The 18,643-nt window shown below is 35.7% G+C and overlaps 5 protein-coding genes across 6 annotated transcripts; 3 read left to right on the top strand and 2 right to left on the bottom strand.

The window, feature by feature from the left end:
- Positions 1-419: 419 nt before the first annotated feature.
- LOC18043357 (CRS2-associated factor 2, chloroplastic) lies at positions 420-4,386 on the bottom strand. The gene is made up of 5 exons (XM_006438265.2): positions 3,542-4,386; positions 3,193-3,418; positions 2,438-2,565; positions 2,019-2,163; positions 420-1,074 (listed from the first exon to the last, which is right to left on the bottom strand). Exons 1-5 carry the CDS (start codon positions 4,301-4,303, stop codon positions 677-679), a joined length of 1,659 nt encoding a protein of 552 aa, XP_006438328.1. The 5' UTR covers positions 4,304-4,386; the 3' UTR covers positions 420-676.
- A 300-nt stretch (positions 4,387-4,686) lies between these two features.
- On the top strand, positions 4,687-5,406 carry LOC18043358 (ubiquitin-40S ribosomal protein S27a). Its single transcript, XM_006438266.2, has one exon. It carries the CDS (start codon positions 4,784-4,786, stop codon positions 5,252-5,254), a length of 471 nt encoding a protein of 156 aa, XP_006438329.1. The 5' UTR covers positions 4,687-4,783; the 3' UTR covers positions 5,255-5,406.
- Positions 5,407-9,711: 4,305 nt separating this feature from the next.
- Positions 9,712-10,569, top strand: LOC112099194 (sphinganine C4-monooxygenase 1-like). The gene is made up of 2 exons (XM_024186317.1): positions 9,712-9,915; positions 10,189-10,569. The coding sequence occupies exons 1-2, from the start codon at positions 9,712-9,714 to the stop codon at positions 10,567-10,569; spliced, it is 585 nt and encodes a 194-aa protein (XP_024042085.1).
- Positions 10,570-13,915: 3,346 nt separating this feature from the next.
- LOC18043359 (axial regulator YABBY 4) lies at positions 13,916-16,449 on the top strand. 2 transcript variants are annotated; one of them, XM_024186442.1, is made up of 7 exons: positions 13,916-14,123; positions 14,212-14,349; positions 14,560-14,716; positions 14,815-14,863; positions 14,957-15,032; positions 15,215-15,313; positions 16,077-16,449. In XM_024186442.1, the coding sequence occupies exons 1-7, from the start codon at positions 14,043-14,045 to the stop codon at positions 16,149-16,151; spliced, it is 675 nt and encodes a 224-aa protein (XP_024042210.1). In that variant the 5' UTR covers positions 13,916-14,042; the 3' UTR covers positions 16,152-16,449. The 2 variants fall into 2 exon arrangements, with proteins under 2 accessions (XP_024042210.1, XP_006438330.2); XM_006438267.2 differs by having other exon boundaries at positions 14,560-14,695; positions 16,077-16,448.
- A 287-nt stretch (positions 16,450-16,736) lies between these two features.
- LOC18044442 lies at positions 16,737-17,783 on the bottom strand. The gene is made up of 4 exons (XM_006438268.2): positions 17,557-17,783; positions 17,266-17,371; positions 17,042-17,119; positions 16,737-16,859 (listed from the first exon to the last, which is right to left on the bottom strand). Exons 1-4 carry the CDS (start codon positions 17,617-17,619, stop codon positions 16,804-16,806), a joined length of 303 nt encoding a protein of 100 aa, XP_006438331.1. The 5' UTR covers positions 17,620-17,783; the 3' UTR covers positions 16,737-16,803.
- Positions 17,784-18,643: the final 860 nt, after the last annotated feature.

The raw sequence follows: 18,643 nt of genomic DNA on the forward strand, positions 1-18,643 counted from the left end.
ACGACTTTAGTTTGTCAACGTGGGGACGACGACAACATGAAATGATGAAAATGATTACCTGTCATACTATTACTATTAACCACCCAACAAAAGAGGAGTAAGCATGTCTGCCAAGAAGCAGAGTGAGAAAGATTCTCATTTCATCTACGTAGTAGATTCTCTCAATTAAGCTCATTTGCCACGATGATTCAAACCTTTACGGAATATGTACGCTATGCTCGCATATTCGTTTTACCCACACATAGTAGAGATAGAAAGAACAAATCAACTAAGGACTTGACTAGCTTACAGAATCTGTAAGCTACAGACTGCAGCATCAGCCGTTGGATGTGGTTAGATGTGGAGTAAGAAACTAAACAATAGAAGATCGGATGGTGGGATGACGGGAGATGTTTGTTACAGAATCTGTACCATAGACAGGTCCATCAACTAAACATTATCGATTAGCCATGTGACATTAATAGATTACAACTGTACATCTTACGACTAAAATGAAGGCGCAAGATTTACGTAGCTCCTGATGAAACCCACATCAACATGCACTAGCCTTCTGGAACAAGAAGAATGGGACCCGCCCCGTGACATCAATTTACATTTCTTTGTACACATTTATTTACTGGTACAAACATCACCACGAGCCAAAAGGAGTGCAAATGATCTTTCTTTACTTTGAATTTCATTTCCGCTGGAGCCTCTCTGCTATATGATCAACAGGTAATGACCCTAATGGGACAACATCAGATGAGTCACTATCATAAAATTCATCGTCATCGTTGAAGTCATCCTCAGGATAAAATTCATCTTCGTCATAATTCTCACTTTGAGAACCATCTTCGTACTCTGCCATTGAACTACTGGCACCGTCTTCCCTTGACAAAACTAACGCTGGATAGGAGTGCTCTGCGGCCTGTGAAATACCCTCAAATTCTTCAACCTTCTTCAAAAGATCATCAGGACCAAGATTAATCTCATCCAGTACCAATGCCTTGGTTGATTCAATTGCGCGCTTCCAAAGGGATATCATTTTAGGACTTGATCTAATGGTTCCTTGGCTAGGGTCATCACTAGGCGTCCCTAAAAAGCATAATGGAAAATTGATGAAAAACTAATTGTAACAGAATATAGTTAATTATCAATCAAGTAAAAATATAATTCAGCAGCGAGCAGAAATCAAGCAGAACATCGAGCAGAAATGTCATGACTATGAAATATAATTAAGCAATCAGTGAACAGAATATAATTAAGCAGCAATCAGTGAACAAATTGAATGCTGGCCAGAACATCGAGCAGAAATGTCATGTACATCAGTCCTCTTAAACAAAAAATAAATAAAAAAATAAAAAATAAAGGAAGGGTAATTGACCACACTCATTACTGCCAATCCTAAAACACAATGAAATATCATGATTATCCAACCTTTTCTTAAGGATAAGTAACTACATTAATCTAATCCTCCAATTTGTAATTTAGACCCGCAAAAGATACAAACACGAGAGATTGCAGATGATTAGCTTGCTGGTTTAATAAATAGTCATAGTTGATATAATGTAGCTCTAGGGTATGAAATTTCCAGGAAACAGCTTCTGCTGCAACATTTGATATGGGATGTTTTTAACTTTCCAACCAGCAGTTTCCCAGTTTCCCTTTCATGAATTCCAATGCTTAGCAGAAGCTTCCATCTTGTTTGAAATTTGCCTCAATTGGTCAGACAAATCCATTTTTCCATATGAAATCTACCAACACAGTTTATGCCACTAAGAAGGTTGGGCTCCGCACAAGATGTACACTATCTACATGCAACTTACAGTCTTTCCGTTCAGCAATAAAACCTCCAACATGACACTTGGGAATTACATTAACCGCTAAAAGACTTATAGGTGTGTGACTTATAATGACAAAAATCAAGTGTCTTCCCATTTGAGTCATGGGAAGACTAATGGTTATTCAAATGAAGTTTTTATAGAAATTTCATTTATCTTTGAGAGACAATTCCAATCTTCAAACTCTTAAATGCGTACCTGAACCATCTGCATCTCCAGCAATGTCAAGGTCAACAGGATTTGAAAATGAAGGAGGTTCTGGATACATTGATTTCCAATCTTTTCCTCTCCACATCAATATCTGTTCATCGTCAAAAGATAATAGCACGCAGGGAACCAATTCCTGACCAAAAATGAAGAGGAAAGAATTGGAGAAACAGAACATGATACCCAAACTACTTAGGAAAGTGTGAAAAATTCAAAATTTAAAGCAACTCCAAACAAATTTGATAGTTATTCTACCCCTGTGTGAGTAGCTGCAGATATTTGCCATTCCTTTTAGTGCCATTTAATATTTCTTTTTAAATTTCACAGGTGAAGATCTGTCATAAAATGAGACATAAACCACGGCACAGGTACAGTGTAGGAACATAGATAAACAGAAATTGTACACAGACCTTAAGCTTAGCACCCAACTTCTTGTAATCACTTGCATGCATCCCTTTGCAGTTAACCTTAACCAATGAACTTCCTTCAAAAGCATTCCTAACATCTCTCACCAGGGTAAGGTACACTCCATTTTTTGCTGCAATGTGCAAAAAGAAAAGCATTACTTAAACTCACAAGTGTAAGAAATTTTATGATGAAAAAAAAATGATGCACATAAAATTCCTTCGGAAAGCACATGCATGAGTAATATCAAACTAAAGAACAAGCTGAATTCATGGCACAGGCAAGCAAATCCATCAACATGAAATAAATTTAGGAATTGACGTAACACATAAAAGGAGTATGCACGTCAGATGTTACAAATAAATTCACAAGCTGTGTGCCCAGTAAAAATAGAAATGGAAAGCTAACTGTCAAGAGTGAACAATCAATCAATTCAAAACATCTCATGTAGAGCACGATTCTAAATGCAAAATTTACAACTTGGGAATAATTCACAGCAGAGGCGACTTAATTCTAACTTCTAGTACAAGTGAATATACAAGGGAAGAAGATTATATGGAACAACATATGGATTATCAATGATATCATGCTCTTAAACCACAAAATAATACGGGTATTTTAAGACATCCAAGTGCTTCCAAGAATTCAACTTCTATACTGCTAAGAACAAAGATAATGAAAGAAGGTGTGTGATTAAATGAGGATACACAACCCTTGCAACAATTAGATCACTTGTAGGAATTAAATGTGGATGGCTCACCTAATTTACAAATAGGCAGCAGGGATTTCCCTTTCCTCCGCAACTCATCGGCTTCATGTTTTGTCAATCCTTCAGGGGCTTCTTGGATAAGCTTTGGGTAAACGGGAGCAGCTGGTTTCCAGAGCATCAGTGGGTATTGAGGACGAGTGCGATAGTTATAGTTCCTGCCCCGGAAAAGATAAACTAGACCACCAACTCGAAAAATGATCTTCCCCCCTGTTTTTTCCTAACATTAAAATATAAACTTGAGAGCAGACAGCATAAGAGCTTATCTCATAAATAATTACTAAAATTGAGAGCATAGCATACCATACATTAAGCAAACTAGCAAATAATCAATATATACTACCTCAAGACGGCGGCAAACATTATCCATATCGACAGTAGGAACACCTTTGCATTTAATTTTGATGACACGACGCCGCTTCCAATGGGAGTGTATCAGCTCCAGCATATTATGCGTCAATCCGTCTCTTCCAAGGTTAACTTGACGATTATCCTTCAAAAGAGGCTTAACAAGCATGCTAATTTCCCACCTCTTCAATGGCTCCCCGAGAATCTCCTCTCTCGTCTTCCCTTCTTGTGGATACTTCCCGAGAGGAAACGGCCCCGGCATTTCCACGTGTTTCACGCCCTTTTTGCCGGGCAGCGGCGGGTTAAACGAGTCAAAGAGCGGGATTTTTTTCTTAGACTTTTTCAACGGTTGTTTTCCGGTCCAAGGCCGCGGCATCGTGGGTGGACCGAAAGGCAAGAAAGCCGGTTCGCGGATTGCCAAGGGTTTAGCTTGTGGAGTCTCTGTGTAACTGTATTGGAACTCGAATGGAGCCCCCGGTAGCCGATAGGATACGCCGGACTCACCGATGGTAACACCGCGGTCGCCATCTGATGAGATGACTCCCGGATTGACGGGCTTGTAGTAGCGTGTATGACGGTGAGGGAGCTTGAAGGCCGGATTGGGTCTAGATTTGGGTTTTCGTTCTTTTGGGGGATATTTAGGAACGGGGATGGGTGGTGGCGTGGAGGGTGGCGGCAACCTGGGGTCCCTTGGAGGTGGAGTTGACGGAAGGGATGAGAAGAGGTTACCGTCTGGTAGCGAAGCTAGAATCCGCATTTGAAGTTCCGTTTCAGTGTCCAACTCAGGATGAGAGCGGCGCTAGCCAATTCAGTTTTCTGGTTTTTCTGTTGATATTTTGAGTTTCGCGTAAACGACACCGTTGCCAATTCAACATAATTTCTACAATCTCGAAGTGAAAATCACAAGTATCGGGCCTGCAGAGCCCGGGTTATGTTTTGGACTGATCCACAAAAATCCCCACCGAATGGGTTGGGCTCAGCTCCGCACGAAAACACGACGGTGTTTTCTTAGATCATCCACGTGTCAGTATCTCCATCAATTTAGCACTTTCCGCACCTTTCATCCAACGGTCCTCATGCCGGCACGAACAATATTAACGTACATGGATCCTCACAGCAGACCACTTCTCCAAAATCTAAAACCCTAATGAAACACTATATAAGCCCCTCTACGCAGCAAAAGTTTCTCATCCTTTTATTTCACTGAAATTTGCTGGGTCTCTCCTCATCTGCAGCCATGCAGATCTTCGTGAAAACCCTAACGGGAAAGACCATAACCCTAGAGGTCGAATCATCGGACACCATCGACAATGTCAAGGCCAAGATCCAGGACAAGGAGGGGATTCCACCGGACCAGCAGCGTCTCATCTTCGCCGGAAAGCAGCTCGAGGACGGCAGAACCCTAGCCGACTACAACATCCAAAAGGAGTCAACACTCCACCTCGTCCTCCGTCTCCGTGGTGGCGCGAAGAAGCGTAAGAAGAAGACCTACACCAAGCCGAAAAAGATCAAGCACAAGAAGAAGAAGGTCAAGCTCGCCGTCTTGCAGTTTTACAAGGTCGATGATTCTGGAAAGGTCCAGAGGCTGAGGAAGGAGTGTCCGAATGCTGAGTGTGGAGCCGGCACCTTCATGGCTAACCACTTTGACAGGCACTACTGCGGCAAGTGTGGACTCACCTATGTTTACCAGAAGGCTGGCGGTGATTGATCGAGATTAGGTGGTTGTTTTGCTATTTTTAATTAGTATTAATTACTATGGTTTTTGTGGTTCAAAAATTATGACTCTTTCGTAATTTTGTTTGACTATATACTTGTTTGCTGGAGCGTTTTAATTAAATGGTTATCTGTTTTAAATTTTAATTGATGAATCTTTTATGATTTCTGCTTGTTTTGTTTGTTATATAATTGATGTTATTGATTCTTGATTGGATGCATTGATCTATTCTGTTAATTTGATGGAATATTGTCTAGGATTTGAGTATTGTTGGGGAATAATTTAGTGGTAATTGATTTTCGTGTAGGAGTGCTATTCTACATACGAACAATTAAGTTGGAATTAAAGGACTAACGCTGGAAATTATTAAGAACTTTGTGGGTGGGTCAGAAGTTTTACACAAGAGTACTTAGAATCTGTTTTGAATTTAGTTGGATGCGTAAATTATTTTGGGAGTTTGAATTGATTATGTACATTTTTTTTCTCTGATAACTGGTTGAGAGAAATGTTGAAAGGTAATTATGACTATGTTTGAGGAAAGAGTTATTGGAAATGTCTTTAGTTTTCCCCTTTTTTCTCCGGAGATGGTTTAGCTAGATGCAGCTATATGTTCTTTTCTGGAAATGTTTTATGCTCTTATTTATGTTAATTATGATGATATTGCTTTTCCCCCCTATAAAAGAATTTTACATTCTCTCGCATCTAATGGATAATCATTCTTATGTTTTATGCTTTTATTGGCTGCTGCATACTCATCTTTGGGAAATGTCTGAGCTATCAATGAGTAGCTTCATTCCTTAGGTTCTGTAGCAGGCAGCCCAGCGGATGGCAGCTTTCCCAATCATGTTTTTTAATGTATGACCCAAACTGATCTTTATTATGGAGCTTCTGCTTGCCTCACTAGAGTTAGAGCTGGCTGTCATTTGCAATTTGAGAATTCATAATAGACTGCTTAATTAGGAGTATTGATATACCATGTTGCTTAATATCCTGGTGAGTTGTTTCAGTCCAGGACAAATTTGGGAAGCATAATTTGGAGATATATCATTTTAAATGTTTTGATATATTTTGATTAGTATGTTGCAGAGATACAATTTCTCAATATATGTATGAGTAGTGGGTTGAGATAATGAAAATGAAAGATCATGCATGATTGCTTTCCTAGTGTTGGATTTGGCCTAGTTGCAGTGTTCATAGTTTGAGATCTACATGGATTTTAGGTATTCTTTGAGCTGCTCTTAAGTGTATTATTCTCAGCTGTTGGTGTTTGGTGTGCCATCGTGGATCATGTGTCCTTCATCCCCCACCGTGCCCACACATGTTAATCTTCAACTCTGTTGGAAGTGGTTTTGTTGATTTGATAGCCATTTTGTTGGTTGCTTTCAACTCTGGAAGGTGGATGTTCATTTTTCCATCATATTTGCAGATGGATATCTTCTTATAATAATCGTTGGATCTGAAATTCTTTCTGAATCATAATAATTAAGTAAAGGCTGATGTTACATGCTTCTTAATTAGTTGATTGAGAATTTATTTACAAACCACCCTACCTTTGCTAATCAGGAAAATTTTATAGAACACCCATCAGAAAAAAAATATAAAACAACCCACATCTGCAGGAATCAATGGCCTCTCTAGCCTCCCTGACCGGCAACTGCAAGCAGGCAATAGTGATTGTTAAGCTAGTTTACAGGACGCGAGAGTAATTGGGTTTGGCAGTGGCGGCATAACTGCTGGACCTGGACGGCTCTACTGGAGCTTACATCTCCTGAGGAAACTTGACCATGGACTCTATCATCTTCTTTTTCATAAAGCCTTCCATAGGTCACACTCTTTAAAAGTTTCGACAAGTAAAATATGACCAGAGTTTCCTGTTTTTAAGCAATAGACTCGAGGTACTAGTTTGTTACCATCCAACTCCATCTGTTCAACAGATAACGGGTGGCGGGTTACACATTAATTAGTCACTCTCTAGAATTCTTCTCAATTTCAATGGATTAAAGGTGAGGTCTCAGTCTCAGTAGCTGGAGTAAGATTTGGAGAGACATTTATGAATGATAGAGGATAATTGCGATTTTCTATTTGAAAACTTTCAGCGTCGTTTTCTCCTTGTCCAGTTGTCCCAAATCAAGTGCTCCTGGCTCAATTTTTTACAAGCATCTTTAGGTAACATATTTTTTGGATTAGAAATCTGAATAGATTTGAATATTTTTAAATTTTGGATTAGAAATCTGAATAAATTTGAATATTTTTAAAATTTAAAAGGGTTTGAATTTCTTTTAAAGTTTGAATAGCACAGAATATGAGTATTTAACTAACGTGTTTGTTTTTCTTTTTTTAATATTTGAATATAAGAGGTTTTTTTTATAAATAAAGAACATTTTAAACGTAGTCAATTGACATTTATGTCTTTACAAGTCAAAATAAAAAGATTAAATTTCATAGTTTAAAAAATAGATATATTTTATAAAGATAGTTTTATATATAATATTTATTTATTATCCAGATTTTTTTCTATTTAAATAAAAGTCACAAGTATGAGGCTATTTGAGGTTCTGGATCCACCAATTTTCTCTCGATACCTTTGTAATTAAGAATTTTATTATCTAAATAATCTTTGAAAAATTACTTAATAAACTTTGCTTTCTCTTCTCAATTCCTCAAATTCTCATCAATTCATTCAAGTATATTTCTTTACTTGCAAATAATTGATATTACTAACTGAAAAGAACAAAAACTAACCATTTAAAAATGAACATCAACAAATTTTTTATTAGTTATGAAAATAAATATCATGAAATTAATTTTTACTAAACACAAAAGCTAGTAGACATCAAGAAAAAAAAATCCTTAGACATAGAAAACATGAACTAGAGATCGTGATATATTAAGAGAGATAAAAAAAATAAAAAAGAGAGTGAAATTGAGTGTTTAATTTATAAAATATGAAAGTAGAGAGAGAATATGCAATTGTAAGATAAAAAGAGAGAGATTATTAAAGGGTAATTTTGAGATCTTAAAATTTAAAAATTTTAATAATGAATTCAATTTTTTAAATGGGTGTATAAAAAATTTTGATAGGTTCAAATAGTCTCACCCCAATTGCAAAAGTTTAGTTTTTTTTTTTTAATTCTAAATGTAAAAATATGAAAACCAAATATAAATTACAAAAAATTAATAATTTTTTTAAAAAAATTGATAAAATTTAAATTTCATACATTTAACAAACAATCTCTTAGATAACTCAGTCGAGCATATTTCCATTTTTTACTTCTATATAAAAGGAGAAATGCTAAAGGTCGGGAATGCTAAGAGAACACTGAGAGAAACGGCAAGTTGTGCTGCCGTTTCGTGTTCTCTCAGCTCCCCCCCCCCCCCCCCAACATGACTAAGAAAGCGAACCCCCACGTGAAAAAATACTTCAGCTCAAGTCACTTTTGCCAAAAGCTGTCGTTTGGCCCCACACTCAAGTCACTTTTGCCAAGTGAATTCTGCCCCCCACATGAAAGTTTGGGTTATCTCCTTGCTCATGACCAAGCAAAGCTAAGTTTGAGTTCTCTCCTTGCTCCTTTACTCATTCACTTCTCCTTCGTTTCTCGTTCACTTATTTGCTCATCACAAACCATCACAAACCTAGATAACTTGCTCCCATTAATTTCAAATATTAAACTGCTTTGTTGAGTTCTACAACCTGAAAGTACAATTCTTTCAACATTCTAACAACATCCTAGTTCACAGTTAGATATCATAAACAAATGTTAACATAGTTAATGCCAATCTTTATTCCATGAGAACTTAAAATATCCAAAAGAGATGCATCTACCCTACATATCTATTTACACAACAAGTGTCCCCTCAATTCCAACAGAATATACATGCCTCTATCTTAAGATTTCATATGGCACTGAAATTCAAAATTTCGTCAACTGATAGAAGCCACCACACAATGGCAAAATATATATGTTTATTATCAAAGAACAGAAGGCATCATTTGAGCAAATTAAAGAGACAACTATTCTCAGTCATTCTTCTCAATATGGGATAGACTTCTTGTATCTAGGGATGGCATTTGGATCGTTTCATAATAGATATCCACAATATCCATCTAATTGGATCGGATAATATCCATTCAAAATTTTTTGGATCTTGAAATGGATATTTTAAAATTATATCCAGATAGATATGGATGGATATGAATAATTATTTTTACCCAATGGATATCCGTTTAACCCAACACAAGTTTAAAAAGTTTTAATTTTATAAAATAAAAAATAAAAAATATAATAAACAAACAATTGTAAAAATATTATATTAACTAGTGAAAAATTTAAATTCCTCTTATATTAAAAACTAAAGTTTTCAAAATTACCCTTTAATTTTTTAACTTATTTAATACTATTAATAATTATTTTATTTTATTAATTTAATATTATAAATGGACCTCCACCGGAATGTCGCCAGACCACCATCGGACCTCACCGGACCACCGCAGGACATCGCCGGAATTACCGCCGGACCTCGTTGGAAGGTCGCCGGACCACCACCGGACATCGCCAGAATGTCGCCGGACCACCACCGGATCTCGCCGAAAGGTCACCGAAATACCGTCGGCTTCGCCGGAAGGTCGCCGAACCTTCGCTGGAATTCACCAGAAAGTTGCCGGGCCTCTGCCACCGACCACCGAACCGCCATTTTATTTTATATATATATTATTACTAATATAAATAATTTAATAGGCAAATTTGATATTGGAATTTTAACTATTTTATATTATTATTTTTATATAATAAAAATAAAATATCTATGGATCTCCATAGCTATATGGATATATCCATTATGGATAATTATGGATTTGTGTTTGGATGGATATTATCCATCCATAATTGGATATTTGTCATCCCTACTTGTATCGTCATATCCACTCTCAGCATCATCGGCTAATTGTTCCTTATGCAATCGGTGCCCTTTACAATCACCCACTTGAGGGACTTTTGCTCGACACTTTGGGTGGAGCCCTCTCTTTTCTTGTCTCGGGAATGACTGCACCAACAGCCGTGATATTTTTCTGCTTTGCTGTGATTAAAACTGTTGATGATCACTCTAGGCTTTGGTTGCCTGTCAATATCTTCCACTTGTTCTTCCAAAACAACACCGCTTATCACGATGTCCACCATCAACTTCAGGGCTTGAAGTACAACTATTCTCAGTCATTCTTCTCAATATGGGATAGACTTCTTGGAACTCACATGCCTTACCATCTAGTCAAGCTACCTGAAGGAGGTTTTGAGGCTCAGCTAAAGAAAGACTAGATGCTATTAAGACAATTTGACTGTATCATAAATTAATTATTAAAATAATTATCAATAATACAATTACCAAAATAATTGTGGGAGTTGGAGTTCATGTGGGAGTGCTGGAGAAGGAGTTGAAAATAGAAAGGAAAAGGAGTTGAGAGGGAGTGAAGGAGTGCTGGAACGGATTTGTTAAAAGCGAAGAAGGAAGAAGGAGTGCTGGAACGGATCTGTTGAAAGCGAAGAAGGAAGTGGAAGAAGGAAAATGATTTGAAAGTCACATGGGGGACAAATATCTGTTACTCACGTGGGGGGTGGGGGAGGTGAGAGAACGAAACGGCAGCACAAGTTGCCGTTTCTCTCAGCGTTCTCTCAGGATTCCCGATGTTTAGCAGCACTCATATAAAAATTCTCCCAACTTGAGGGTGATTGTGTGGCTATTAACAAAAAGGTGGGCATGGTTCTTCCACTAGCTGGTGTGTGTGAAGTAACGAATGAAACAAAAGACGAAAGAAATTATACCGCTAGTAATGCAGCGCTTCGATAATAATGCACAAGGAATATGCCACACAGTTTTAATACAAATGTTATGTACCCAAGTTTACAAGAGTGGCATCACTCTTTTACTACATAGGTTGTCTTGCTTTCCTTATGACAACTGAGGCGTGGTTTGGTTTTTACATTTGGCAGCTTAGTTACTGAATCTCTAAGCTGCATACTGAAACAAAAATAAGCTCCACAACTACAAGTGATAAGAAATTATTGTTATGCAATGGTTAGTGATGTTGTTTAACAATCAGATGTGTTCGTTAGATACCCATAAACAAATGAGAAATAAGTTTTATCCGAGAGCCTCATAAACTTCCTCTTAACAATTAGAGATTCTATTTCACTACAATTGTTTCTTAAAAATCTAGAACCAAATGTTGCCTTAATTACACTATAAAAGAACACTATAATCGTTTGCAAATGATATCCAGCCCAAATGTTGACAGAGTGGGGCATTAAAAATGGCGCCTCTATGGTGTTGCTCTGACATCCTCTATCAGTATTTAAATCCAAATACTGAAACATAGGCATCGAAACGACACCCTTATGGTGCCGCTATGGTCGCCTCTCCATCAGCCTTTGGGCTGAATAACACTCATAATAGTTTCATATATACTTACTTAATAATATTATGGGTGCGTTTAGCACACTTTATTATATGATGTTATATTACATTATTTTAATATTGGTGTATTATATTATATTGTATTGCATTAGCACTGTATTATAATAATATTTTTTGTGATTAACTTAAATTATATATTTAGAAAATAATAGTTATTAGTAACTAGAAAAATACAAAATATAGAAGTCTTAAATTTTAGAAATTTAACATTATTTTTTAGTATAAATATTAAAAAAATAATTTTTCCATAAAGATTGAAGCTTATAGCCTTATAATCGACAACATAACATTTATTTTAAATTAATATTATTTAAATTTATTCGTATATAAATATTTTTATTAATTATATTAAATTTTTATAGATTAATTACCATAATATAATTAAATAATTTAATATCAAGTTATATTCTTATTTTTATATATTATTTAAGTACTTATTAATCAATTTGATATATTAATTATTACATAATTAAATAATACATTATTTAGTAATATTTTTAATATAATAAAAATTAAAAATATGAATAATAAATTATTAATTTATATTAATAATTATGATATAAAAATACAAGAAAATAAAAATTAATATTATATTAAAAAGTTATATTATTTATTATTATTAAAAAAAAGCAAAAGCAAAAGTAAAAAAAAGAAGAAGCAGCAGCAAATACAATGTACGAAACAAGCCCCATATGCATCATTGCATTGTGAAAATTACTCAATATTATGGAAAATTAAACCTCCCTCTTTCCTCAAACATAGATTATATCTTATCATTGGTGTTCTTCATAATCATACCGCAACTTCATTAGGACCAGAACAGACATTGAACCACAAGCCTTAGATGATGAAATTACAACTGACAACTGGTTCAAGTTCGAGGTGAAAGATGAGTATATGATGTGAAAACTTACTAAAAATATATGATAAAATTTGTCAGCGTATTCTGATACCTCCCAACCGGACCGGTCACAAGTATTTTTCCCATCAAACTTCAAATTCAGTACAAGTGGTCCTTCTTGGTTCCAGGCTACCAACTGGTCCCTTCTACGCATACAGGATGACAGTGGCACTAGCTAGGATCGGCCCCGTTGGACTTGGATATAAGCAATAACACTTAATCAAGCTGATTATGGGGAGCTAGCTAAGTTACAGATTCTGTAACATACAGATCCAACTTAGCCAGCTCCTGATTGGTTAGCTAGCTACCAAACAAAAACAATTGCATGCTTTTTCTCCATATGCAGGACAGGTGTGGTGCATGCATTGGGTGCGTATGTTACAGAATCTGTAAGGTAGACAGGTCCTGATTATGGGCATGGGAAATTGAGATTACGTTGATGTACTTTTTGTGCTATTATGTTCACTAATTTGGAATCAACACAATCATTACTGTCAGTCTCTTCAACATGTAGACTATGTGCAATTTAGTCATTTTTGCATCACAGTACATCTTCATCTAAGTGTCATTTTTTGAGCTTTTCAACCGTGGGGAGCCTGGAAAATTTAGCTTTTTTTCACATGCATGCACATGGGTAAAGGCTAAGACTTAATAAAAGAGTCAACAATCAGAGGCAACGAAAATGGGAAAAAGTAAATGCTTGCATTAAGAGCAGTGAGCTCCGAAGTGAAAAATAAACATGAACGGAGATCTCATATGGTCAATTAATTTTACTCTGTTTCAGGAAAGACAAATCCTAAGATGCCACTTTACCTTCTCTATACACCTTTCCAGAAGTTTCCCCATTCCTCCAAAATGGTAAAAACTTACCGCACTTTCACTTTCATGTTAGAAATAGAGGGCTCAAAGAGATAGGTGGAGTAAATGAGTTAGAAAACAACACATGAAACAAATAGGCACTAGTCCTTTTCTTCACTTGCTGTCTTTCAGCATTGAATTTTTTGCAAACCCCCAAGTGTTTGATAATTTTCATCATTTTAGAGTACGAAGGGTAAATAATTAACTTCGTTCGCTCGTTGGAGTTACCAGAGCCTAAAACATTCCCAAATCAATAGAAGTAGTTGTTTTTTGGGTAAATAACAACAATAAGTGCAGTCCATTTTGGGATAATTAGAAGGAGATTTGTAAAAAGATCTAAATGATCCATTATTATTAAGTCATGTAGTACTCTACTCTAACATCTATAAATCTCTCTTCAATGACAAGACCCCCATCCTTTTTCTCTCATTGTCTTTTGTTGGTGGCCCTTTCTCTGTCTCTCTGTCTCTCTGTCTGTCTCTCTCTCTCTCTCTGTGTCTCCCTTTTGATCTTTCAGACAAGTAATTAACCGATCGTCATCATCAAGCAAAACACAGCATGTCTGCACTCAACCATCTGTTTGATCTCCCTGAACAAATATGCTATGTGCAATGTGGTTTCTGCACTACCATTTTGCTGGTGACTAATTAATATTGCATCATTTCATTTATGTACCAACTTGTTGGTTTTGTAAAATTATTTGTGGTTGGCTTTTGGAAATATGCAGGTGAGTGTCCCATGTAGCAGCATGTCAATGGTGGTGACAGTGAGATGTGGCCACTGCACAAGCCTCCTCTCTGTTAACATGATGAAAGCTTCATTTGTTCCTCTTCATCTTCTAGCTTCTTTTAGCCATGATGATGAGGTATTTATGCGTGTGTTTAAATTGTCTTTTAATTATATTTACTTGAGAATCAAATCAAAGACCAAGATTATATATGTACATAAGTGAGTGTGTGTGTGTGTGTTTGCTGTCTTTGATATGGTTCATAATATTCTCCACTAAAATTAATTGTAACCCAAAATTCAAAGTTGCTTTTCAATGTCTTTGAGGTCCTTTCTTCTCTACTTATAGCCTAAAGAAGAATTTCGTAAGGAAGAGGTGCAAGCTGATCAGAAGGCCTTCAACAGATTTAGCCCTTCAATTTTGACCTCTTCTGACAATGAAGAAGAAGACACCGGCAGTGTGATCAATCACGTCGTTAACAAACGTATATATGCGTGCCAATCTTGTAACTAATTAAGCTCTGGAGGAAACTATTTGATGTATAAAGCTTATATATTCTTATTATTTAACTGATATTTAATTATGTTGTGATTTTGTTACCAGCTCCTGAGAGGAGACAAAGAGCTCCATCAGCTTATAACCGTTTCATCAAGTAATATCGTAGCTTGTATTACAACATATAAATACATCTATGCCATTTATGTAGGAACTCTGATCAATTTGATTTTCATGGCTGCACCTGCAGGGAAGAAATCAGAAGGCTAAAGACTGAAAATCCAAACATGGCTCACAAGGAGGCCTTCAGCACCGCTGCCAAAAATGTAAGGCCACTAGAAATCAACACGAGTAACATGCATGTTTCAATTTTATTGGACAGCATCCGAAAATATCAACAATTTCATTAATTAAAAGAAAGAGGTAGTGACATGGAATGAATGAAGGGCTTTCTTTTTCCTTTTTTCAATTACGAGCTTAAATTCTGGTCGTGTTTGACAACTCTCAGTGGGCCCAATGTCCTCCAATTCAGCACAAAGGAGATGGAGAAAGCTGCGGTGGCCAAGAAGAGGAAAAGCGAGCTTGGAACTTTGAAGCTACCGATCGGGTCAGTATATATATATATATATATATATATATTTTATTTATTTATTTATTTTTAGTTTGGAAACTGTGACAAGCTGCAACATGGACTGATTCACTTTTTAAACTGCCTTTCGGGTACGAAAAATAATCAAGCTTTGACCGTTTGTTATAGTTATATGATAATCAAATTATTTGTATACACAATCTGATGAATCATATAACTTTACAAGGTGATGGAATGATAGGGTTTCACCTATCAAATCACAACCGTCCATTTTGGAAAACTTATAAACATAATGTGCATCTTTAAACGCACGTGTGCATATATGTAGATGATCGATCATTTAATACAACCCTATCTTGATACTCCATTTTGCTCAGGTTCAGTTTTGGAACGTATTTTCTAAAGAACGGTGATATACAGTTAAGACTCAAAGGCTACATGTTTCCAAACATTATGTTAATACAAACCTATCACCCTTACAATTATGAATTTGTGTTGACTAAATCCAGTTCATGATGATGAGATGACCAAGTCAATTGATAATACAAACTAATTTTATAAGGATTAGAGATAGAAGTTGCCAAAATCAACCATGATTAGAAAGAATATGGTAAGTAACACGGTGTCGTTTATCAATATTATTGAATTTAAAAAAAGGAAAGTCACTTTCTTGGGGTTCAACCACTCACGTAGTGAAATTTATGAGGGCTATATATGGTAATAACTTAATTATATGTCACTGAAATGGTAGCTTGACTTTTCTGTTCGCAAAACTTTTCAGGTTCACGTACAAGGCAATGGTTTCCGCGAAAGAAAAGCTCCAAGGCATTCCTTCAGGGCGAGGTACAACCTTTGAGTGAAAACGATCTACTTTGCATAAAATTAAATCACCTTATATAAAAAGAAAGTGTTGTATCTCTTTTAGGGTTTAAATCATTTGACTTTTTAAGGAAGATGCTCTTGGAAATGAGGTTTGAACATTTCACTTCTAGTAGTAGTAGGCGAGTTTCCCACTGACAAAAAAGAAGCTCCAGCTTTCAGAGAGCTCTTAGTTAGCGGTTAAAATTTATTTTAGTTAAATATCTATTGTGCTAAACTATCTTCTAGTTATTTGATCATAAATGTTTCTTAGTTAATTGGGTTTATGGATTGGATTATGGTCAATGATATATATATGTGTGTGCATGTGTGTGTGTTGATAAATTTAGAGTCTGCTGTATAACGATGAAATAAGAGATGAGATGAAATAAGAGATGAAAAACATATTACTATAATAGCAGTACGTTTACATACTATCATCACTATGCAAAAGCTTCTGGTAAATATGGATCGGTCGGTTTACAGTGAACTAATCAATAACTAACTAAATATCATCGGCTTGCCCTCAAAAAAATAAGAAAAAGAAGAAGAAAAACAAACCATTCTCTAGTTATATATCACATCTTCATTTTTGTTCTATGATCGATCCTTTAATTCGATCATCATTCAGGAATCGCGACTGTTTTCATTCACATCCATCGTTTCCTTCTTGTGAATCTCGGTGCCCTTTGATCAATAGACCTCCCTACTCCATGGAAAAGGAATTTAAATGCACACTCTCATCAATAATACTAATAATAATTACAAAAAGCTTCAAATATATAACATCATTGGAATCAACAAATTAAATGACTTCGTGAAAGTTGTACCGAGTAATTAGAAGCTCATGAAATTAAATTAAGTTAATAAAACAAGATGAGGTCTTACTCATGAAAGGCCTTGGAGAAATAGAATGAAAATATGCTCGAAAGAAGTCCTTGTTCTCCTTTTGTAGCTCCCTCCATACTGCAAGCATGATGCCCCCACTAAGTTTACCAATGAATTAACCAACTAAAATAGACTTGCTGTACTTCAATTTTCATGTTAAGGTGTTCAGTGTTTCTGGTGTATATATATGGTATGTGCAGAAATATCGATAAATAATTATATACCTGTAAGTGTGACAAGCGGGCGAATACTGGCGTGCTCTGCTAGTGCCTTGATGCACTGGTCTCGGCTCATGTGAAGGAGCAAGCACCTCTCTATAAGATGCTGAACCTGTTTTAATTAATTTCCATGCAAAAACCACATATCAGTGATTAAGTATTGGTTAAAATTATGTACCTTTATAACGGGGTATAATTAATATATATATGCAATTTTTCAAAGACTAGTAGCCAAGCTAGCAAAAAAGCCAAATATATATATATATATATATATATATATATATATATATAACTAACCATTCTAATGTAGCTATGTGGGTGGCAATGCAAGCAAGGAAAGAAATGGTGGTTACGATACATATTGCCCTCTTCAGTGTTGATGATTATACTATAGAAGTGGAAAACAAACAAAACAAATCGAACAAAAGAAGGAAGTCAAGGAAACAGAAAGAGAGCAAAAGAAGAATGCAAACAAATGATTAAAAGTGAAAGGAAGGAGAAGATATTTAGAGAATATTTGTACAAAAAAGAAATTAATACTAGGAGGAGTACGTAATTCAAGAGAGAGTGCTTTGTTATCCACAGATATCCAAGCGAAGGGCCAAAAAAGCACAAGAAATCCAAACGATAGATTCACCTCATCTTGAGGAGATAAGAGGTCGATGATTTTTTGAAGAGTCTGACACATCTTTTTGCTTATTTATTTATTTTCGACGATGACATCCCCGCAGCCGTTCGAGCAACAACGCACCCTTCGCTGCACCTACACACACACCCATTTGCTTCCTGTACAGTGGCCGGTCCTACGTTCTTCAGCCACCTTCAATGTTTAGTGGTCCCTTATCCTTGATGGTTAGCATAACTGTGTGCCTGCCAAGTACCAAATATAGTCTAGTTCTTACTTAAGGTAATTAAGTATATAATTAAGCTTGTCCCCATCTTTATTAGGTAGCTCTTTTTTAATAAATGTGCTTATAAAATTAGAGTACAAGATTTGTATCCAAATGATGTGGTATATGATGTGTGATTCGTTTGTGTAGTATGATGAAATTATCTCATTAATTATGGTATGAAAGTCAATTATATATTACTAAATACATGACAGTTATTAATGGTTACCATATCATTTGGGATTAAAATTTTATAAGTCTTTTTTCATTTGAATTAGCTTTTATATGGGTTTCTAGCCAATATAACTAGGGCTTGCATTAGTAAATTTAAAGTAATTCTCTACTCATGAGCTAGTTTTTAAGTGTGAGTTAAGATTCACAAGTCCAATATCTAATTATGTCGGGTCAAATATATTTTATTTGACTGTCGAACGGGCTCTCGTACCATTTAATTTCAATTTGGTTGAACAAAATTTTTAGGCAATTGCTACTAA

This window comes from Citrus clementina, unplaced genomic scaffold (genome assembly GCF_000493195.1).
Source record: "Citrus clementina cultivar Clemenules unplaced genomic scaffold, Citrus_clementina_v1.0 scaffold_4, whole genome shotgun sequence".
Classification (NCBI taxonomy): Eukaryota; Viridiplantae; Streptophyta; class Magnoliopsida; order Sapindales; family Rutaceae; genus Citrus; species Citrus x clementina.